At 44.1% G+C, this 25,311-nt stretch overlaps 1 protein-coding gene across 1 annotated transcript in view; it reads left to right on the top strand.

Annotated features, from left to right (window-relative positions):
* Positions 1-25,311, top strand: part of LOC141144255 (LIM zinc-binding domain-containing Nebulette) — a 395,409-nt gene that overhangs the window by 31,171 nt on the left and 338,927 nt on the right. The window contains exon 2 of the mRNA XM_073629752.1: positions 18,501-18,595. Coding sequence (XP_073485853.1) covers positions 18,501-18,595 — 95 coding nt within the window. The remainder of the gene's footprint in view (positions 1-18,500; positions 18,596-25,311) is intronic.

Below are 25,311 nucleotides of genomic sequence, written 5' to 3'. Positions count from 1 at the left end.
AAATCCTATCGTGTGTACAGGGCATAACAACGAACTTGTAATTGGTTTATTAAATATACATTTGAAAGCATTTTCTTACATCTGTTCAGTAAGTGCCGGTTCACACTAGACGCGGCACGACTTGCAGGTCGCCTCACCGAGGCGACCTGCACACGACTGCCGGGGCGACTTGCAAGACGACTTCTGTATAGAAGTCTATGCAAGTCGCCCCCAAAGTAGTACAGGAACCTTTTTCTAAGTCGGAGCGACTTGCGTCGCTCCTATTAGAACGGTTCCGTAGCACAGAACGGGAGGCGACTTGTCAGGCGACTAGGTCGCCTGACAAGTTGCCCCTGTGTGAACCGGCCCTAAGTAAAAAAAAAACCCCAAAAAAAAACCCATTGATCTTGTCAGTATTCTTATTAGCTGATAACTTGCTGTGCTTTTTGTGCTATAATTTTATCAGATACATTTCCGGTAAGGATGAGTTCTGGCGTGTTTGCCTGAGCTCATCCTTAATTTCCGGATATTGACGATTCTCAATAGTACTGTGAATGAGCGTTGTCACCTTAACCACTTCAATACAGGGCACTTAGACACCTTCCTGCCCATACCGATTTTCAGCTTTCAGTGCTGTCGCAGTTTGACAGACAATTGCGCGGTCGTACAACACTGTACCCAAAATACATTTTTATCATTTTGTTCCCACAAATAGAGCTTTCTTTTGGTGGTATTTGATCACCTCTGCGGTTTTTATTTTTTGCTAAACAAATAAAAAAAGACTGAAAATTTTGAAAAAAAATAAAAGTTTTGCTTTTGTTTCTGTTAAAAAAATTTGTAAATAAGTAAGTTTTCTCTTTCACCGATGGGCACTGATAAGGCGGCACTGACAGGCACTGATACAGTGGCACCGATGAGGTGGCACCAATGAGCGGGCACTGACGATGGGCACTGATATGCGGCACTGATGGGCACTGGTAGGCGGCACTGAAATGCAGCACTGATGGGCATTGATAGGCAGCACTGATGGGCACTCATGGGTGGCACTGGTTGGCACTGGTTGGCACTGATGGGCACTGATAGGCGACACTGATGGGCACTGAAAGGCGGCACTGCTGGGCACTGATGGGCACTGATAGGGTGGCACTGATAGGCAGCACTTATAGGCGGCACTGATGGGCACTGATACGTGGCACTGATGGGCACTGATACGTGGCACTGATGGGCACTGATACGTGGCACTGATGGGCACTGATACGCAGCACTGATATGCGGCACTGATAGGCATCCCTGGTGGCACTGGCAGTGGTAGGCATTGGAGTGGGCACAGATTGGCAGCTGCCTGGGCACATATTGGTATTTCTCTGGTGGTCCAGTATGGTGGCCATCCTGGTGGTCCTGGGCGGCTTCCCTGGTGGTCCTGGGTAGGATCCGAGGGGGGGCCGTGCTGATAAACAATCAGCACAGACCCCCCCGTCAGGAGAGCAGCCGATCGGCTCTCCTCTACTCGCGTCTGTCAGACGTGAGTGAGGAAAAGCCGATCACTGGCTCTTCCTATTTACATCGTAAATAGGGGCGCGCAGCGGCTCGATATCCTGATCACGTCATATGACGTCCGGTCAGGAATATCAAACCACTTTGCCACCATCATTTTGTAATAGGGCGGGCGGCAAGTGGTTAAAACAGAAAGTGTGTTACTGGCAGAATTACCAGCTGTGATATGTTACATTTTAATATTAAAGTAGACCCATAGGTAAACTTTTTTTTTTTTTCATTTTGGGTAGAGTAAGGGAGGGTTATAATCCCTTTATAACATGTCCTATTACAAAGATTTCTATTCACTTCCTGTACCATACAGTAGCCAAACAGGAAGTGAGAGAAAATCCCTGCAAATTAACCACTTGCTGACCACCCTATAGCAGTTTGAGGCTCGGTTCACACCTAAACCAGCCGCGGATCGCACAGCAACGCTGTCTGTCCCTGTTCTCCGTTTCAGGGACAAATCAGGGCGGAATCTATGCCTGATTTCGGCCCTCCGCAGCCGCCCCGGAGACATGTGAACCGGCTCCATAGAGAGAGCCGGTCATATTCTCCTGCTATGCGAATTGGATGCGGGGAAACCACACTGAGGGAACACACATTTAACTCCTTGATGGCCCCCTAGTGCTAACCCCTTCCCTGCCAGTGACATTTACACAGTAATCAGTGCATTTTTATAGCACTGATCGCTGTATAATTGTCAATGGTCCCAAAAATGTGTCAAAAGTGTCCGATCTGTCCATCGCACCGTCGCAATACTGCTAAAAATCGCAGATCACCGCCATTACTAGTAAAAAATAAATAAATAATAAAAATGCCATAAAAAGGACATAAATCTTTCCCCTATTTTGTAGACGCTATAACTTTTGCGCAAACCAATCAATATACGCTTATTGCGGGGTTTTTTATGTATGTATTTTTTATGTATGTAGAAGAATATATATCGGCCTAAACTGATGAATAAATTTGTTTTTATTAAAAAAATTTGGGAGATTTATTATAGCAAAAAGTAAAACATATTATTTTTTTCAAAATTGTCTCTATTTTTTTGTTTATAGCGCAAAAAATAAAAAACGCAGAGGTGATCAAATACCACCAAAAGAAAGCTCTATTTGTGGGAAAAAAAGTACGCAAATTTCGTTTGGGTACAGCATTGCATGACCGCGCAATTGTCAGTTAAAACAACGCAGTGCCAAATTGTAAAAAGTGCTCTGGTCAGGAAGGGGGTAAAATCTTCCGGGGCTAAAGTGGTTTAAGGACCGGAAGGATTTACCCCCTTGGCCAGGCCATTTTTTGCAATACAGCACTGCGTCGCTTTAACTGACAATTGCGCGGTCGTGCGACATTGTACCCAAACAAAATTGCTGTCCTTTTTTTTCCCACAAATAGAGCTTTCTTTTGGTGGTATTTGATCACCTCTGCGGTTTTTATTTTTTCCACCATAAACAAAAAAGAGCAACAATTTTGGAAAAAAAAAAAAAAACGAATATTTTTTTACTTTCTGCTATAATAAATATCCAAAAAAAAAATTCTTCATCAGTTTAGGCCAATATGTATTCTTCTACATATTCTTTTGGTAAAAAAATTGCAATAAGCGTATAGTGATTGGTTTGCGCAAAATTTATAGCGTCTACAAAATAGGGGCTATATTTATGGCATGTTTATTATTATTATTTTTTTTTTACTAGTAATGGCGGTGATCAGCGATTTTTAGAGGGACTGCGACATTGCAGCGGACAGATTGGACACATTTGACACTCTTTTGGGACCAGTGACATTTATACAGCGATCAGAGCTAAAACTAGCCACTGATTACTGTATAAATGTCACTGGCAGGGAAGAGGGTTAACACTAGGGGGCGATCAAGGGGTTAAGTGTTCCCTAGGGAGGTGTTTCTAACAGTGGGGGGAGGGTACTGACAGGGAGTAGAGAGAGATCACTGTTCCTGATCACTAGGACCAGCAGAACTCTTGCTACTTCCCTGACAGACCGGGGATCTGTCTGTTTACATTAACAGATTCCCGTTCCTACTCTCTGAGGAGCAATCGCTAATCGCCGGTGGACTTGGCGGCCGCTGGCCACCCGTATTGGCTCCTGTTTTGCGCCCCTTATAGCTCTTAAAGAGGCCGATGAACACCTATGGCGATTTGCGCAGCCGTGCCATTTTTTCTGGGTCTCCTCCCTCCTGTCAGGTGCCCCTACAACAAGCAGCTTGCTGTGGGGGCACCCAAGCAGGCAGGCTCCCGAGCCACAGCTCCGAGTGTCCATTCACGCACGGAGCCACGGCTCATCCCCACCCCACCTCCTCCGTCTCCTGATTGGCTCACTGGCTGTGCTTGACAGCAGCGGGAGTCAATGGCTCCCACTACTACCAAAAGCCAGTCAGGAGTGTGAGTCCCCACTGAGACTCTCGTGGACATCGCTGATCGATGTCCATCTTAGACTTTTCTGTCCACAGTGTGACAACGCTGCAATGATTTAACTGCACGATGATCAGCATTGCCATCATATTACAGGAAGTGAAAAATGAATGGATCTTCTGGCAGGATCAACAGACAATTACAGTATGTTACAGGGCAGACTTAGAAAAACATAATTTGCTGTGTTGATACTAGTGACAGACTGCATCATATAAGTCATTTTGCATATGTAGATAGTTCTTCTGAATTTGAAAGCAAAAAGAAAATACATTCAGAAAAGCACATCACATTCTATGGGGTATTTGTTCCAATTATTCACAGGAGTGTGAAGCCGGCCATAGACGGTTCAAATCACAGCTGGTTCAGCAAGGGACCAGCCGAGATTCGAACCATGTATGGGCAGGCTGATTGTACTCAGGGTAATCGTTCAATCAGCTTGGGTACAACTAGCCTGCTGGATTTTATATGTAACAGCCGCTAGCAATAATCACTGATTTCCCCTGACCCCCCCCCCCCAACCGCCACCAGGAGTACACAATGACTCCGACAATACTCTGTGTTTAAAGTTGGATAAGCAAATATTGTCGAGTTATATGTATTGTTATTTGAATCTTCGTGTGCTTTGTGTATTTCTTCCAGATCTGTGACGTAATCCAGAAAAAACGTTACCTCTGCCTAGGAGTTTCCTGTAATAAAGACCAGTCACTACTCTCTCTCCTTGTGAAGAGTGACTGGTCTTGTCTCCGCCCCCTCCTATCATTTTCTGCAGGCAGACTGTACACTACTATGTTTGCAAAGTAAAATCTGGGTTTGCAAAGACATTTAATGCACAGAAATTGGATTTATATCCTTTGTAGCTATTGAGGAATATATATGAATAAACGTGTCTGTGCCTGGAGTTCAGCTTTAAGAATGTTTTAGACTAAAACCTTGATTTGCAAGGCCACACAACTGTTTTGTAACCTAAATAGAGTAAGGGAGGGTTAAATCTCTGATCATTTCTTGCATTTTATAGCATCGGGGAGATCTCTCTTCACTTCCTGTTCTGTAGAGTCAACAGGAAGTGAGGGAAATCCCCTCTTAATAAGTATTCTCCTTTGTTCTAGTTCTGGTGGCAAAGAAAAATATTTAAATTTATCTTATTTTTTTTTTACCGGTCACATTGATAATCAGGACAGTTAGAGAGAGTGAATCCCTAACACGTCCACATACATCCCTAATACCTGACAGGGGTTCTAACCCGTAACCACTATAATCAAATCCAACAAAAGTTTTGCCTTTAGTTATACTTTAAGGCCGGGGTCGGCAACCGTCAATCACGGGCTACCTGTTGACTGCGGATAGGTGACAGGTAGACCCAGATTGGGTCTGCGCCACCGACCCCTGCCTTCTCTCTCTGCCTTCAGCCTCCCTTGCGGCGCCTTCGGTCCTCCTCCCTCTCCCACCCACGCCTCTGCCATCAGTGAACAGTGGGGAGCGAGAGCCAGCACAGCTCAGGGCGGACTGTATTGTGAGCGCAATGCACTCCTGATCCCTGCATTCTGAGAATAACACACTCCTGATCCCTGGACTCTGAACGTAATGCACTCCTGATCCCTGCACCCTGAGCGCAACACACTCCTGATCCCTGGACTCTGAATGTAATGCACTCCTGATCCCTGCATTCTGAGCATAACACACTCCTGATCCCTGGACTCTGAACGTAATGCACTCCTGATCCCTGCATTCTGAGCATAACACACTCCTGATCCCTGGACTCTGAACGTAATGCACTCCTGATCCCTGCATTCTGAGCATAACACACTCCTGATCCCTGGACTCTGAACGTAATGCACTCCTGATCCCTGCATTCTGAGCATAACACACTCCTGATCCCTGGACTCTGAACGTAATGCACTCCTGATCCCTGCATTCTGAGCATAACACACTCCTGATCCCTGGACTCTGAACGTAATGCACTCCTGATCCCTGCATTCTGAGCATAACACACTCCTGATCCCTGGACTCTGAACGTAATGCACTCCTGATCCCTGCACCCTGAGCGTAACACACTCCTGATCCCTGCATTCTGAGCATAACACACTCCTGATCCCTGCACTCTGAGCGTAACACACTCCTGATCCCTGCATTCTGAGTGCAACGCACTCCTGATCCCTGCATTCTGAGTGTAACACACTCCTGATCCCTGCACTCTGAACGTAATGCACTCATGATCCCTGCATACTGAGCATAACACACTCCTGATCCCTGGAATCTGAACGTAATGCACTCCTGATCCCTGCATACTGAGCATAACACACTCCTGATCCCTGGACTCTGAACGTAATGCACTCCTGATCCCTGCATTCTGAGCATAACACACTCCTGATTCCTGGACTCTGAACGTAATGCACTCCTGATCCCTGCATTCTGAGCATAACACACTCCTGATCCCTGGACTCTGAACGTAATGCACTCCTGATCCCTGCACCCTGAGCGTAACACACTCCTGATCCCTGCATTCTGAGCATAACACACTCCTGATCCCTGCACTCTGAGCGTAACACACTCCTGATCCCTGCACTCTGAGCGTAACACACTCCTGATCCCTGCTTATTTGTGCAACGCACTCCTGATCCCTGCATTCTGAGTGTAACACACTCCTGATCCCTGCATTCTGAGCATAGCGCACTCCTGATCCCTGCACTATGAGTGTAACGCATTCCTGATCCCTGCATTCTGAGCATAACATACTCCTGATCCCTGCACTCTGAGCATAACACACTCCTGATCCCTGCATTCTGAGCGCAACGCACTCCTGATCCCTGCACTCTGAGCATAACGCACTCCTGATCCCTGCATTCTGAGCGTAACACACACCTGATCCCTGCATTCTGAGCATAACACACTCCTGATCCCTGCATTCTGAGCATAACACACCTTCTGATCCCTGCACTCTGAGCATAACACACTCCTGATCCCTGCATTCTGAGTGCAATGCACTCCTGATCCCTGCATTCTGAGTGCAATGCACTCCTGATCTCTGCATTCTGAGCATAGCGCCCTCCTGATCCCTGCATACTGAGTGTAACGCACTCCTGATCCCTGCATTCTGAGTGTAACACACTCCTGATCCCTGCACTCTGAACGTAATGCACTCATGATCCCTGCATACTGAGCATAACACACTCCTGATCCCTGGACTCTGAACGTAATGCACTCCTGATCCCTGCATAGTGAGCATAACACACTCCTGATCCCTGGACTCTGAACGTAATGCACTCCTGATCCCTGCATTCTGAGCATAACACACTCCTGATTCCTGGACTCTGAACGTAATGCACTCCTGATCCTTGCATTCTGAGCATAACACACTCCTGATCCCTGCATTCTGAGCATAACACACTCCTGATCCCTGCACTCTGAGCGTAACACACTCCTGATCCCTGCACTCTGAGCGTAACACACTCCTGATCCCTGCATTATGAGTGCAATGCACTCCTGATCCCTGCATTCTGAGTGTAACACACTCCTGATCCCTGCATTCTGAGCATAACACACACCTGATCAGTGCATTCTGAGCGCCATGCACTCCTGATCCCTGCATTCTGAGCATAGCGCACTCCTGATCCCTGCACTATGAGTGTAACGCACTCCTGATCCCTGCATTCTGAGAATAACATACTCCTGATCCCTGCACTCTGAGCATAACACACTCCTGATCCCTGCATTCTGAGCGCAACGCACTCCTGATCCCTGCACTCTGAGCATAACGCACTCCTGATCCCTGCATTCTGAGCGTAACACACACCTGATCCCTGCATTCTGAGCATAACACACTCCTGATCCCTGCATTCTGAGCATAACACACCTTCTGATCCCTGCACTCTGAGCATAACACACTCCTGATCCCTGCATTCTGAGTGCAATGCACTCCTGATCCCTGCATTCTGAGCATAACACACTCCTGATCCCTGGACTCTGAACGTAATGCACTCCTGATCCCTGCACCCTGAGCGTAACACACTCCTGATCCCTGCATTCTGAGCATAACACACTCCTGATCCCTGCACTCTGAGCGTAACACACTCCTGATCCCTGCACTCTGAGCGTAACACACTCCTGATCCCTGCTTATTTGTGCAACGCACTCCTGATCCCTGCATTCTGAGTGTAACACACTCCTGATCCCTGCATTCTGAGCATAGCGCACTCCTGATCCCTGCACTATGAGTGTAACGCATTCCTGATCCCTGCATTCTGAGCATAACATACTCCTGATCCCTGCACTCTGAGCATAACACACTCCTGATCCCTGCATTCTGAGCGCAACGCACTCCTGATCCCTGCACTCTGAGCATAACGCACTCCTGATCCCTGCATTCTGAGCGTAACACACACCTGATCCCTGCATTCTGAGCATAACACACTCCTGATCCCTGCATTCTGAGCATAACACACCTTCTGATCCCTGCACTCTGAGCATAACACACTCCTGATCCCTGCATTCTGAGTGCAATGCACTCCTGATCCCTGCATTCTGAGTGCAATGCACTCCTGATCTCTGCATTCTGAGCATAGCGCCCTCCTGATCCCTGCATACTGAGTGTAACGCACTCCTGATCCCTGCATTCTGAGTGTAACACACTCCTGATCCCTGCACTCTGAACGTAATGCACTCATGATTCCTGCATACTGAGCATAACACACTCCTGATCCCTGGACTCTGAACGTAATGCACTCCTGATCCCTGCATAGTGAGCATAACACACTCCTGATCCCTGGACTCTGAACGTAATGCACTCCTGATCCCTGCATTCTGAGCATAACACACTCCTGATTCCTGGACTCTGAACGTAATGCACTCCTGATCCTTGCATTCTGAGCATAACACACTCCTGATCCCTGCATTCTGAGCATAACACACTCCTGATCCCTGCACTCTGAGCGTAACACACTCCTGATCCCTGCACTCTGAGCATAACACACTCCTGATCCCTGCATTATGAGTGCAATGCACTCCTGATCCCTGCATTCTGAGTGTAACACACTCCTGATCCCTGCATTCTGAGCATAACACACACCTGATCAGTGCATTCTGAGCGCCATGCACTCCTGATCCCTGCATTCTGAGCATAGCGCACTCCTGATCCCTGCACTATGAGTGTAACGCACTCCTGATCCCTGCATTCTGAGAATAACATACTCCTGATCCCTGCACTCTGAGCATAACACACTCCTGATCCCTGCATTCTGAGCGCAACGCACTCCTGATCCCTGCACTCTGAGCATAACGCACTCCTGATCCCTGCATTCTGAGCGTAACACACACCTGATCCCTGCATTCTGAGCATAACACACTCCTGATCCCTGCATTCTGAGCATAACACACCTTCTGATCCCTGCACTCTGAGCATAACACACTCCTGATCCCTGCATTCTGAGTGCAATGCACTCCTGATCCCTGCATTCTGAGTGCAATGCACTCCTGATCTCTGCATTCTGAGCATAGCGCCCTCCTGATCCCTGCATTCTGAGTGTAACGCACTCCTGATCCCTGCATTCTGAGAATAATGCACTCCTGATCCCTGCATTCTGAGTAACGTACTCCCAAACCCTGCACTCTCTTGTAATACTTTTTTTATGTGTCCACTGTGTTCACTGAGCGTAACACACACCTGATCCCTGCATTCTGAGCATAACACACTCCTGATCCCTGCATTCTGAGCATAACACACCTTCTGATCCCTGCACTCTGAGCATAACACACTCCTGATCCCTGCATTCTGAGTGTAACACACTCCTGATCCCTGCACTCTGAACATAATGCACTCCTGATCCCTGCATACTGAGCGTAACACACTCCTAAACCCTGGACTCTGAACGTAATGCACTCCTGATCCCTGCATTCTGAGCATAACACACTCCTGATCCCTGGACTCTGAACGTAATGCACTCCTGATCCCTGCATTCTGAGCATAACACACTCCTGATCCCTGGACTCTGAACGTAATGCACTCCTGATCCCTGCATTCTGAGCATAACACACTCCTGATCCCTGGACTCTGAACGTAATGCACTCCTGATCCCTGCATTCTGAGCATAACACACTCCTGATCCCTGGACTCTGAACGTAATGCACTCCTGATCCCTGCATTCTGAGCATAACACACTCCTGATCCCTGGACTCTGAACGTAATGCACTCCTGATCCCTGCATTCTGAGCATAACACACTCCTGATCCCTGGACTCTGAACGTAATGCACTCCTGATCCCTGCATACTGAGCATAACACACTCCTGATCCCTGGACTCTGAACGTAATGCACTCCTGATCCTTGCATTCTGAGCATAACACACTCCTGATTCCTGGACTCTGAACGTAATGCACTCCTGATCCCTGCACCCTGAGCGTAACACACTCCTAAACCCTGCATTCTGAGCATAACACACTCCTGATCCCTGCACCCTGAGCGTAACACACTCCTGATCCCTGCACTCTGAGCGTAACACACTCCTGATCCCTGCATTATGAGTGCAATGCACTCCTGATCCCTGCATTCTGAGTGTAACACACTCCTGATCCCTGCATTCTGAGCATAACACACACCTGATCAGTGCATTCTGAGCGCCATGCACTCCTGATCCCTGCATTCTGAGCATAGCGCACTCCTGATCCCTGCACTATGAGTGTAACGCACTCCTGATCCCTGCATTCTGAGCATAACATACTCCTGATCCCTGCACTCTGAGCATAACACACTCCTGATCCCTGCATTCTGAGGGCAACGCACTCCTGATCCCTGCACTCTGAGCATAACGCACTCCTGATCCCTGCATTCTGAGTGTAACACACACCTGATCCCTGCATTCTGAGCATAACACACTCCTGATCCCTGCATTCTGAGCATAACACACCTTCTGATCCCTGCACTCTGAGCATAACACACTCCTGATCCCTGCATTCTGAGTGCAATGCACTCCTGATCCCTGCATTCTGAGTGCAATGCACTCCTGATCTCTGCATTCTGAGCATAGCACCCTCCTGATCCCTGCACTCTGAGTGTAACGCACTCCTGATCCCTGCATTCTGAGAATAATGCACTCCTGATCCCTGCATTCTGAGAATAACGCACTCCTGGATACTGCATTCTGAGAGTAACGTACTCCCAAACCCTGCACTCTCTTGTAATACTTTTTTTATGTGTCCACTGTGTTCACTGTGTTCACTGTGTTCACAAAGGCCACAGTGCATTTTGAACACTATACAGGAAGCACACATGGAACATGCCTTTCTGGCATCGCGTTCTGGTGTGAACCGGCCCTAACAACAGGACACTGTGCCCGGTGATCTTTGACTTTATCATTATTGTTCAAGCAGATCTCCATCTCTCCAAGGTTACCTACCCCTGCTTTAGGCCTGATTCATGCCTATGCATTTTTATTGCTTTTAGCATTTTGCAGATTTGCACTACAGAACGTGTTCCATGGGAAACCATGTTAAATGGACTGTAGTGCAGATCTGCAAAATGCAAAAAGCACTAAAAATGCATAGGTGTGAATCAGGCCTTAAGGAGTATATAACTGAACCCTGGATTTCCCATGGATGAATGTGAACAAATCTGTGTGCTTTATAAATGCGGCAAATCATCTGAGGGCCATTTTTCAGCAGATGCTGGCAAATTGATAATTTGTTGCATTATAAGTGAGGTAGATAAAACAATGAGGTTGTTTTTGCAACAAGTAATAACTTCCCACCCGTCACATTCAGTTCTTTGCCGGAGTAGATGTGACACGCATTTCAAAATATGGGACATCCCAACGTGTAATCTAATTGCTTCGTGCAACTTTAGAATTCTTCTTTTTAATCTGCATTTGTAAGTAGACCTTGAAATTTGCTTAGTCTGGGGACTCTGTTGTGCTGTTTGATGTCAGGTGTTCAGGGATAGCTGCTGTACAAAATCAAATAATTACCGAATGCTTCAATAACTGTTTGAATTGGTTTAAAGATGAACTCTGGTGTAACGCAAACATTTATATGGTTTGTATTGACAGAGCTGTTCAGATCGCTAAACATAACCTACTAATCGCTATTTCTTTCTGAAGCTGCAAGGGCTGATAATTTGAATATTAAATGGTCTGCTAAGTCACACACCCAGAATAGTATATCTTGTCTGTGCTTGTCCTGCTGTAAAGTGCCTCTGTTGCTTTAACAGAAAAAAAAAAACTGCTAAAAGGTATAATGTGCAAGTGACAAAAATTGAGAAATAATCAAACAACTATAGATATCTCTCCCTCGGCGCTCACAGTGAAGATACAATATCAACCAAGCTGCTACTATAATAAAAAACAATGTAACAAAGATGTGTCCAAAATAAATATTTAAACACTAAAAGCGCTTATATATTCTGAAAGTCTTTCAAACTTGATACACAGTCCTCTTTTGACAAAATAGGCAGCCAAGATGTGAGAAAGATGAAGGAAAATCCTCTCCAAAAGAGAAATGTTCAGGGTAAATTAGAATTAATTACTCCAGACGATTAACCATCTCCGCAACGCTTGAATGACAATCCCCCAAAAGAAATTTACTTACCAGATATTACTGGATTTATTGCATATCTCTGGGTATATTGTTATCAGTAAGCCTCTGTGAATCTTCATCCAATATTAGGCTCCATTAACACTAACGCGTTTTTTGATGCATTTTGCAGAAATGCATGGGAATTTTTTTACATGGGTTCCTAAGGAACATGTTCACATCAATGCTTTTTTGTACCTCTGCATTTTTGGAAAGGGTCAGGGACTTTTTTTTCATGCAAAATGCAGCGTTTTGCATGTAATTGAATTCAATGGACCAGCAGCAAAAATGCAAGTACAGCGTTTTTGCTGCGTTTTGACGCATTTTGCGTTTTTTTTTTAAGACTGTATACAGTCTAAAAAAACTGTAAACAAAAAAAAACACAAAACGTGGCAAAAACGCTGCAAAAACGCTGTAAAAACGCTGCAAAAACGCTGCTCAAAAACGTGACAAGCACCACAAAAAACACTGCAGAAACGCTCAAAAGCAACATGCATAGATGTGAATGGAGCCTTAGGCTCCATTCACACTAGCGCGTTTTTTGATGCATTTTGCATTTTGCAGAAATGCATGGGAATTTTTTTAACATGGGTTCCTATGGAACATGTTCACATCAATGCCTTTTTGTTTCTCTGCATTTTTGGAAAGGGTCAGGGGCTTTTTTTCATGCAAAATGCAGCGTTTTGCATGTAATAGAATTCAATGGACCAGCATCAAAAACGCAAGTGCAGTGTTTTTGCAGTGTTTTTGCAGCGTTTTTGATGCGTTTTGTGTTTTTGGCGGGTTTTTTTTTAAGACAGTATAAAAAAAAAAAACTGAAAAAAAAAATGCAAAATGCGGCCAAAACGCAGCAAAAACGCTACAAAAACGCTGCTCAAAAACGTGGCAAGCATCACAAAAAAACTCCAAAAACGCTCAAAAGCAACATGCATAGGTGTGAATCCAGCCTTAGGTTCCATTCACACTAGCGCGTTTTTTGATGCATTTTGCATTTTGCAGAAATGCACGGGAATGTTTTAACATGGGTTCCTATGGAACATGTTCACATTAATGCCTTTTTGTTTCTCTGCATTTTTGGAAAGGGTCAGGGACTTTTTTCATGCAAAATGCAGCGTTTTGCATGTAATAGAATTCAATGGACAAGCATCAAAAACGCAAGTGCACCGTTTTTGCAGCGTTTTTGATGCGTTTTGCCGGTTTTTTAAAATTTTTTTTATTTTTTTTTTTTAGACTGTAAAAAAAAACTGTAAAAAAAACAAAAAAAAAACGCAAAACGCAAATCGCGGCAAAATCGTGGCAAAAACGCCGCAAAAACGCTGCTCAAAAACGTGGCAAGCATGAAAAAAACCCTCCAAAAATGCTCAAAAGCAACATGCATAGGTGTGAATCCAGCCTTAGGCTGGATTCACACCTAGGCATTTTTAGTGCTTTTCGCATTTTGCAGATTTGCACTACAGTAACGTGTTCCATAGGAAACCATGTACAATGGACTGTAGTGCAAATCTGCAAAATGCAAAAAGCACTAAAACTGCATAGGTGTGAATCCAGCCTTAGGCTCCATTCACACTAGCGCGTTTTTTGATGCATTTTGCATTTTGCAGAAATGCACGGGAATTTTTTAACATGGGTTCCTATGGAACATGTTCACATCAATGCTTTTTTGTATCTCTGCGTTTTTGGAAAGGGTCGGGGACTTTTTTTCATGCAAAAAGCAGCGTTTTGCATGTAATGGTTTTCAATGGACAAGCATCAAAAACGCAAGTGCACCGTTTTTGCAGCGTTTTTGATGCGTTTTTGGTGCGTTTTTGACGTTTTTTTATTTTTTTTTTTTTTGTAATTTTTTTTTAAGACTGTAAAAAAAAATGAAAAAAAAAAAAAAAAAACGCAAAACGCAAATCGCGGCAAAAACGCGGCAAAAACGCTGCAAAAACGCGGCAAAAACGCGGCTCAAAAACGTGGCAAGCATGAAAAAAAAACCTCCAAAAACGCTCAAAAGCAACATGCATAGGTGTGAATGGAGCCTTAGGCTCCATTCACACTAGCGCGTTTTTTGATGCATTTTGCATTTTGCAGTAATGCATGGGAATTTTTTAACATGCGTTCCTATGGAACATGTTCACACCAATGCATTTTTGTGCCTCTACGTTTTTGGAAAGGGGCGGGGACTTTTTTTCATGCAAAATGCAGCATTTTGCATGTAATAGAATTCAATGGACCCGCATTCAAAAATGCAAATACCACGTTTTTGACGTGTTTTTTTCTTTCTTTTTTCTTACACTGTATACAGTATTAAAAAAAACACTGTAAAAAAAAAAAAAAAAAAACGCAAAATGTGGCAAAAATGTGTTAAAAACACGTCAAAAACGCGTTTTTGAACATGCGTTTTTGACGCGTTTTAGCGCATTTTTGCCACGTTTTGCGTTTTTACAGTGTTTTTTTGTATACTGTATACAGTGTAAGAAAAAAGAAAGCAAAAAATGCAAAACGCAAAACGCGTCAAAAACGCATCAAAAATGCAGTGCTTGCATTTTTGGATGCGGGTCCATTGAATTCTATTACATGCAAAAGCTGCATTTTGCATGAAAAAAAGTCCCCGACCCTTTCCAAAAACGCAGAGGCACAAAAATGCATTGATGGGAACATGTTCTATAGGAACCCATGTTAAAAAAATTCCCATGCATTTCTGCAAAATGCAAAATGCATCAAATAACGCATTAGTGTGAATGGAGCCAAAGAGCCCATTCACACAGGGGCAACTTTGGATCCGACTTCAAGTCGCCCCAGGTCGCCCCTAGTCGCCTCAAGTCGCGCTACATGAAAAAATCAATGTAAGTGAATGGATCCGTCTTAATGCACACTACTGCAGTCGCTCCAACTTCAGAAAAGGTTCCTGTACTACTTCAATCCGACTTGAAAGCGACTTGTACCCATTGATTTCAATGGAAGTTGCCTCCAAGTCTGATCACTGTTCATACTGAGGCAACTTTACAGGAAGCAGAAAGGAAACAGAAAGTAATTTCCTCCACTAAACAGCCAGCCCCCTCCTTCTCACACACAGCTGATAAGCTCTGATTGGCCACTTGTAAAGTTCCCTGTCCTGGAGGCGACTTCAGGTTGTGTTGTAAGTTGCCCCAAGTCGTGCTGTGATTCATACTCAAGTCGTGTCCAAGTTGCCTCCCAAAGTCGCGCTGGAAGTCGTGTTGCCCGTGTGAATGGGCTCTTAGTGGGAAGGTGTGTGGATGTCAGGTGGCTAAAATCAGCAATCACTGCATCTTTCCATCTGTATGTTGCTCATGACAAGCAAGAAAATAAAGGTGCACATAGCGTAATCCAATTTTCCAAAAGGTATCGCGGTGATGGTTAATCGTCTGGAGTAATTAATTATAATTTACCCTGAACATTTCTCTTTTGGAGCAGATTTTCCTTCATTTTTCTCACATTTTGGCTGCCTATTTTCTCAAAAGTGGACTGTGTATCAAGTTTGAAAGACTTTCAGGATATATAAGCGCTATTAGTGTTTAAATATTTATTTTGGACACAATTTTGTTATAATGTTCAAGTGACCTGGACCAAACTGATGGGGAATGAGAGGAAGGCAGGTATATGCTGGATAGGCCTCATTCACAAGGACGTACCGGTTCCCAGATAGCAAGCAATTGTGCTGCAAGTTTGATAATGATTTGCTAAGCTATTGCTAGACTTGCCAGGCTTCACAAGTTTGTTGTACATTGCAGCAAGTCTGCACTGCATGACTCCAGATCAACTTTCTTTGCAAACATTTTGCATATCTGCAGCAAGCTCTGGTTCAATTATATTGTGCAATAGTCATCCCACCACAGGGGTCACTGTGGCTGAATTTTCATGCTGTTGACTTGCAGAGCTCTTGCTGTAGACTCACCACTGCAACTTTGCTCTTGCTAGAGACTTGCCACGCAATATTGCTACAAGTGTCAACTAGAACTTGTGCTTCAAGTGCTCTGCAAGCGTACAACTTGCTAGTGAAAATGTGCAGCAAGTTAACAGACCTTAAAATTCAACACTGCTACAAAATTTGTGGCAAGTTATCTTTGCTATCTGAGTTAGCACTTCCACCTGGCATCACTAGAGTCATTTGTTTGAATCCCAACTACGGCACTACCTGGCTGAAGTCTGCATGTTCTCCCTGTGCCTGCGTGGGTCTCCTCCGGGTACTCCGGTTTCTTCCCACATTCCAAAGACATGCTGGAAGGTTAATTGGCTCCTGTCTAAATTGCCCATAGTATGTATATGTATGAATGTGAGTTAGGGACCTTAGATTGTAAGCTTCATGATGGTAGGAACTGATGTGAATGTATAACATATATCCCAGATAGCAAGGATAACTTGCCACAAATTGTGGCAGTTTCGAATTGTGAGTCTGTTAACCTGCCTCACATTTTCACTGGCAAGTTGTACATTTGCAGAGCACTTGAAGGACAAATTCTAGTTGACATTTTTCCAGTTTGTAGCATATTAGCGTGGCAAGTCTCTAGCAAGAAAAAAGTTGCAGTTGTGAGTCTACAGCAAGAACTCTGGAAGTCTACAGCATAAAAATTCAGCCACAGTGACCCCTGTGGTCGGAGGACTATTGTACAACATAACTGAACCAGAACTTGCAGCAGACTTGCAGAATGTTTGCAAAGAAAGTTAATCTGGACTTGCTGCAATTGTGCAACAAACTTGTGAAGCCTGGCAAGTCTCGCAATAGCTTAGCAAGTCATTTTCAAACTTGCAGCACAATTGTATGCTATCTGGAGTGTAAAGCATTGTGTAAATTGACGGCACTATATAAGTACCTTTTTTTCCCCCAAGAAATTACAAAGTAATATAAGCGAACTGAAAATAAGATAAAATGTAATAAAAAAAATGAAATATAAGTACCATAAATAAATAAATAAAGTAAATAAAGCCATACACCCATGTGAAGGGCCGTATTCACCTGCAGTGGATAGTACAAGTGCATCTGTGTGCAGGCAGTCCCATTCATGTCTATTGGGACACAGTGGCTATATGGACACAGTGTCAGCCATGCATGCAGGTGCATGGCCCCAAACTGCAGACAATGTGAATTCAGGGCCACACACCTGGACCTGCAAAGCTGTTAAATTGGGACCGGTGGCTGCATCCCAATAGACATGTATAGGAATACCTGTTTCACATAATAAAATATACCCATTACTATCAGTAAAGTACAGGTTCACTTAAATTAAGTGTATTTATACCCAAGAACAAAAATATAATATATTGGTGTGCTTTGTGCATTTCTTCCAGATCTGTACAGTAATCCAGATAAAACTTTGCCTTTTTTCAGGAGCTTCCTGTTATAAAGACTGGTCACTGCTGCTCCCTCTCCCTGTGCAGGGTGACTGGTCTTGTCTCCACCCCCTCCTGCATTGTTTGCAGGCAGCCTGTAGTGGGTGGAGCCTGCTGGACCCCTCCCACAGCTCTGTTCTCTGCACAGGGGTGATGTCATTGCTACTTTTAACCTTTATAAAGTGGGTTTACAAAGGCATTTGGTGTACACAAGTAGATTTATCCTTTGTGGCTATTGAGGAAAATATTTGACTGAAAATTGTTGTGCCCAGGTTGCTGGTGCTTGGAAACTCTAGTAGATAAGCCCCATAGCTTTTCCATTGGCATGCCTATCAGCTCTCTAAGCAATCTTCTGCATCACTGACAGTTCCTGAGAGCACACCTGCTGCAGCGGGTGTAAATTACTGCGAGCGTCTTGTGCTAATCTTCTGCGCACATCATTTTCACACCTCACGATATCATAAAGACTCACATAGCCTGTAGCATATAATTGCTTTTATTCACCACTCGTCAAAAGCGTTAAACAATTAGCCCTTTGTCTCTTCAACTTTTGATTTATGGGCATGAGCAGTTATTGGAATTAACAAGCTTTTATCATTGTTTAGGTTTTTTTTTTGATTGATTGAGCTGATTACTATTTTGTGACTAACTCTCTGTTGTTTTTTTTTTTTTCTAGTATTGGCATAAAGGATGCTTCCACTGCGAAGTTTGTAAAATGACTCTAAATATGAATAACTACAAGGGATACGACAAAAAGCCATACTGCAACTCGTAAGTACTCTATGAGCAGAACAAAAAGGAATAAGTGCAATGCAATTTTTTAAATCACAAATAGTATGTTGTAATTGGGGGGATGAAGCTATAAATGTTTTCACATAACGTTTTTACAATTTTCACCTAGGATTCACACATTTTTCCCATTGAATCCAAATATGTCAATCTTGGGTGATAGCTATGTAAATCTTATGTGAAATAGACCCCTTGGTGTATGACTCTTTTATTTAAATATAGAGTTTGACATTCGTATATTAGTATAGTATGCCTTAGTATAGTGTAGGGTTGTCCCGATACCGATACTAGTATCGGTATCGGCACCGATACCGAGCATTTGCCCAAGTACTTGTACTCGGGCAAATGCTCCCGATGCCTCCCCCGATACCTTGACTGTCAGCTGTGATCGGCGCGTGGGGGAGTTACAAGATTCTCCCCCAGCGGCTTTCACCAGCTTTAGTGACAGACAGCGGTGATCGCTCACAGCTGACTGTCACTGCATCCTCCTCCGTGCCCCCTCCGTTCCTCTGTCCCTCTCAGCTGTCCCCTCCGTTCTGCTCTTATCTGTCCCTCTCAGCTGTCCCCTCCGTTCTGCTCTTATCTGTCCTTATCTGTCCCTCTCCGCTGTCCCCTCGTTCTGCTCTTATCTGTCCCCTCCATTCTGCTCTTATCTGTCCCCTCCGTTCTCCCCTTCAGTTCCTCCGTCCTCCCCCTCCTTCCTTTGTGTATGGATAGAGTCAGCTGACTCTGTCCATTCACATAACTGAAACATTGTAATCTTCTGTGATTACGATGTGTCAGTTTATGAATGGAGAGAAGCTGCGGTCTTCTCTCCATTCATTGTCAGTGCAGCTGACGCTGCAGAGAAAGGGACTGGGGATTCTCTATCCTCTGTCTCTTTCTCTGTCTCAAGGGGAGATATCAGAGGTCTGTTAAGACCCCTGATATCTCACCAAAGCCCCCCAAAAGGGCTGATTAAAAAAAAAAAAAAAAACAATAAAGAATAAAAGAAATATTATTGTAAAAAATAAAAATTGTAAAAAAAAAAAAAATAACACACACATACAACGTTCACCCCCTCCCCCCCCCCCCCAAAAAAAGCAAGCACTGTTAAAAAAAAAAAAAAAAATGAAAAAAAAAACACTGTCACGTGACATTAAAAAAAAAGTATCGGTAATCGGTATCGGCGAGTACTTGAAAAAAAGTATCGGTACTTGTACTCGGTCCTAAAAAAGTGGTATCGGGACAACCCTAGTATAGTGTTATATAATATTATAAATAGAATAGAGTGATATGTGTCCCGCATCCACACATCCCCATGAGTAAGCTCCGGTGGGCAGAGTGAAACACATTGGGGGGCGTGGCCTGGCAGGGGTCCAGGCTGAGATTGCCATTCACTATCACACAGCAGGCTTTGGCTTGATGTGTGGCTCCCGGGACACCTAACATTATATAGCCTGGAGCATAGACAAGCTCCCTTCCTGGCCTGCACTTAAAGCCCTTTCACACTGGGGCGCTTTTCCGGCATTTTAGCGCTAAAAATAATGCCTGTAAAGCACCTGAAAAACGCCTCTCAAGCCACCCCAGTGTGAAAGCCTTGGTGCTTTCACACTGGGGCGGCGCGCTTGCAGGACGGGGGAAAAAAGTCCTGCAAGCAGCATCTTTGGGGTGGTGAGGCAGGTATATACACAGCTCCCAAAACACCCTGCCCATTGAAATGAATAGGCGGCGCTGCCAAAGCGCTTGCAAAGCGCTTCGGCAGCGCCGCAACATAGGCACTATTAACCCTTTCTTCGGCCGCTAGTGAGGGTTAAAAGCTCCCCACTATCGGTGCTTTACCGCTTACGCCTGCACCGCCCCAGTGTGAAAGGGGTCTTACAGTGGTGGGCACAGGACTTTATTCCCGTACAGCCTGAGCGGCCCACACACAAATTTCTTCAGCAGCTACCAAAAAGTAAAATATCAACTTTTAGTGGAGTAACCTTTCAAAGGGCAATGGTTTCAGACTCATTGGCCATCAATACAGTGCAAGAAAAAGGTGGCTTCTATGGGGTAGGGCTTGGGGAGCAACAAAAACATCCAACCATGCGGGTTATGGTGTGGTAGGACAAAACAAACAAAAAAAACATCTACTAAATCTGCGCATAGCGAAGTAGAGCCTGCTGAGAACCAAAGGTATCTATGTATCTCATTCAATAACAAATCTTATAAATAAGTGGATTATTCTTCGTTTCTGACTAGTATTGTGTTTCCTTGTGGAGGTAGTAAAGAATATAGGACCTATTGGACCTAGAGGGTTGCTTATCTTAGATTTAAACATAGCAGGCAGACAAAGGCAGTCTCAGCCCTAGTAAAGGCAGAACAGTACTTTGGAAGCTGTGCCCATAAAAAGGAAGGCAGAGGGCAAAGAACTAATCACCAGTATTGCCTGTGGTCTCCCTGCAGAAGATATTTCCCCATTACTGACTTACCATGCTTTGTTTTGAACTTTGTCTCTGTATGGTAATAACCATATTAGTGGAGGCAGCGCTTCATTTTGTGAAATCAGAGCTCCAGCAAGGAGAACATTGAGCATCACTAAATCTCACTCCAAATCTCCTGAGACTATCAGTCAAATGCAGCAGTGCCTTAGATCTTATACTGCAGATATATACTGTAGATACAAGGCTGTAGACGCAGGAGTGCCTAGGCACACTCACATACTAGGAAGTACACTGCTTTTTTTCAGGTGGAATTCCAAACATAATATACATTTTTCAGGGTAATGCCTAAGCACATAACATCTTTAAATGTTCCCCTTAACCATAGCAAAACTTTTAGGCTCCATTCACACTTGGTGTTTTTGGAATAACAAAGCGCACAGAAAACACACATTTTGAAAATGTGCTGCAAAGGTGCGTTGTATTTGCTCTGCCATTAATTGTTAATAGCATTCCAAGCACGGGTAGCAGACGTGCATTTTGCTGTGCGTTTTGCCACATGGCAAACGCACTACAAACGCACTAAGACGCGCAATGAAATAACAAGCCACGTTCCACTCCAAAAAAGTTTCTGGGAGAGTTTGTTGCGCATAGGGCAACCCATTCAAGTGAATAAGCTTCCATTTGCATGGCAAGTGAAAACGCTCAAAATATACAGGCAAGGAAACAAGTTCCCCCTAGGCTTAGGTGTGAATTCAGCCTTTAAGTGTCTCTAGAAAGAAATAGAACATTTCAAAACCTATTTGGGGTTTGACAACTCATCTCTTTAATTACTGACACATTTCATGACATATGAATTACACAGGTCCAAAGACTGGCTAAAGATACTGGCAAGGCACTTATTGAATCTAATTCACCATGCAACCTACAAAATGTAGCTACACCAGCCATTTATTGGATGAGTTTGTAGCCCTTGCTTCTACATTCTGTAGAATGTTATTATCCCCTCCATGATAAAATGTGCTTGATATATTTAGAACTCTCATTCTGTGGTCTGATTGAAGCCTCTTCTACTTCTATCTGTGGTCATCACATCTATACATTGCTTTAGTTTTATTTTTATCTGGTGATATCCACTCTTTCTTGCAGATGTTTCTGCAGTCCGGTATCAGTAATCATAGAAAAGTATGTTTGAACAGCTTTTCTACAGTGCATTATATGGCTGGCCAATATTCAAAGTGGACATAGAATAAATAGTTGTAAATGATTATTGAGTGGAAGAAAAGGAAAAATTATGTTGCCAGGTTTTTTTTCTGTACAGTACAAAATAACAGAACACAATATTCAGCTATGAACGTGGGGTAGAGTGATGGGGTGGTCATCATGGCCTCCATGATTCCCTCCTCATTGGGCACCAAGTAAAGGTCATGTGGGAGGTCTACCATGGGGTGGGTTCTTCTGGATTATGCTAGACACTTTGGACTGCATACACAGGGGGTACCTTTACTGGAAGAGACGACTGAACTGGAATAAACTCTCTTCATGTACTAAGCATTTAAGAGGGATATGCAGAGACCTTGTCTTCTCCACCTGTCCAGCGTATCATCGCTACCTCACTCCCAGTAACGGTGTGGAGTTTTGCCCTGCCTCTAGCATGGACTTCATGCATGCTCTTCACTTAAAGTGGAGTTCCCCCCTCATTTTAATCTTTATATGAATCAGTCCCTTGCTGCAAGTATAACAACATTTGGCATATAAAATTTGTTTGTCTTACTGTTTGTGGCTTGTTGCTAAGGTGTCCCTTGTAATCTTCCTCTTCCGGGCCGTGGCGATGGATGTCATATTCTGCGGCGCCTTGGCTCTTGGGAGATGTGTGTCATCGTTCCCAGGAGTCAGTGGGCATCGCTGTAGATAATACTCCTATGTAGAATGCACACGTGGGAGATCGGGAGGTGCATGCTGGTTAGCCAGCAGCATCTTATCCCGGAACAGCGTCCTAGTGGGCTTCACATGCCCACAGTGAAGATGGAAGCACTCAGGAATACACAAAAAAAACGTAAGTCAAATAAAAAAACATGTAATTGAACAGCGATTTTATTAATTACATGCTTTACAGTATTTAATCCCTAGCAGGAGAACAGGTGACAAAAAAAAAATATGGGTGGAACTCCGCTTTAAAGTGATTGTAAACGATCACCTTGTAAAACAACCCATTCAGTTTAAAATTGAAATGAAAGGCAAAAGATTTGTGTATAGATATAAAAATACATTATAAATACCTTTTTTTCCCTTTTTTATGTGATCACACTACTCTGTTCCTACTGTTCTTAGCTGCATAAGAGCTGGGAGAAGGAGAAGCAACAGCACACTGAGCTTCCCAGTGAAAGGCTGTTGGGGGGGGGGTGTTAGGACAAATTTGTTCAGGCTGAGGGCCCTGGTGGTGCAAATCTGTTTACGTTGCTACAGGAGACAAATCACTGCCGAAGGAGTGCTGTCAACATCTACCTTGCTGCAAGAGGCTGTCCCACCTGCCACACGTACACGCTTACCACAGGCTGCTAGTGAAACCGTTGTTACCCTTAGTAACCACTTGCTTGTACTTCACACTGTGTTAACTGTTGTACTGTTATCTTCAGACCCCAATGTGTCTAATGACCTGAACTGTAGGCTCTGTGTGCCCGTTACTTCCGGCTCCACCGGAAGTTCTCCTTCTCCCTCCCTGCCCGCAGCCTTCTGGGACTTGTCACAGGTCTCAGAAGGCTATGTGGCCATTCACAAAGCACAGGGCAGCTCATGCATGCACAGTGTGCAGCTGGCTATGAAGCTGTAAGGAGTCACATCCGGCTGCCCACAGTTAAAATGTGCTGGGGACTGAAGACCGGTGAATTACTGGCTCAGGTGAGAATGGCGCTGGAGCCTTGTACAAGCAAGTGTCCTTTTTTTAAAAGTCAGCAGGTACAGTATTAGTAGCTGCTGACTTTAAATTTTATGTTCCTAGGGTGAAGAACCTGTTTAAGCTTTGCCTATAAAACCTAGAAGTTGATTGATTGCTATACACAGCTGCACACGATTCTGTGTGCACCAGTTTTAGTAAATCTCCCCCGTTGCGGATTATATTTTTGGTTTATTTGCCATATAAAGTCCCATGGGAGGCAATAATTGGTGGAATGGGTTCTTCCATTGGATAAGCTGTAAAAAGGAAATCACTAGATAAAATAAAGATAATAGAGATAAAACAATAATTCTCCCGCTCTACAAGACTCTGGTCCGGCCGCACCTAGAGTATGCTGTCCAGTTCTGGGCACCAGTCCTCAGGAAGGATGTAGTGGAAATGGAGCGAGTACAAAGAAGGGCAACAAAGCTAATAAAGGGTCTGGAGGATCTTAGTTATGAGGAAAGGTTGCGAGCACTGAACTTGTTCTCTCTGGAGAAGAGACGCTTGAGAGGGGATATGATTTCAATTTATAGATACCATACTGGTGACCCCACAATAGGGATAAAACTTTTTCGTGGAAGGGAGTTTAACAAGACACGTGGCCACTCAATAAAATTAGAAGAAAAGAGGTTTAACCTTAAACTACGTAGAGGGTTCTTTACTGTAAGAGCGGCAAGGATGTGGAATTCCCTTCCACAGGCAGTGGTCTCAGCGGGGAGCATCGATAGTTTCATAAAACTATTAGATAAGCACCTGAACGACCACAACATACAGAGATATACAATGTAATACTGACATATAATCACACACATAGGTTGGACTTGATGGACTTGTGTCCTTTTTCAACCTCACCTACTATGTAACTATGTGAGTGTCTGTTTATTAAAAGTCAGCAGCTACAATTTTTGTAGCTGCTGACTTTTAAATGGGTGGAACTCCGCTTTAAGAAGGGAGCTGCCATAACTAACAATATCTGTACTGTGCTGGCTTCATTATCAGTTGTAAACTAGATTTTCATAGCCTGTCCTAGCAAAAGGCTAAAGATCCCAGGGCTTGGGTGGTACATTGTATTTTAATGTACTTTAAAAAAAAAACTGTCCCCACAATCTGTCCCCTAATTGTACATTGCAAACTATTCTGAAGCATTACAGTCCAATGTATAAACCTGCTACTAAGAAATAACTAGAACTTAAGAAATATGTTTTACAATTATTTTTAGGTATGATGTGTGAACAGAAACACATAACAAACATAGTGGGAGTCGCTCAAATTAGGCTGCAAAAGTGGAAATACACTTTGGTTGCACAATATATAAGAGTCTGAGTATGAAGAGCTTTGGGTAATGAGAAGAATGTTAGTAT

This window comes from Aquarana catesbeiana, linkage group LG05, assembly GCF_042186555.1.
Source record: "Aquarana catesbeiana isolate 2022-GZ linkage group LG05, ASM4218655v1, whole genome shotgun sequence".
Lineage (NCBI taxonomy): Eukaryota > Metazoa > Chordata > Amphibia > Anura > Ranidae > Aquarana > Aquarana catesbeiana.
The sequence above is the reverse complement of the archived record's forward strand: the minus strand, read 5'-3'. Positions and strand labels throughout refer to the sequence as shown.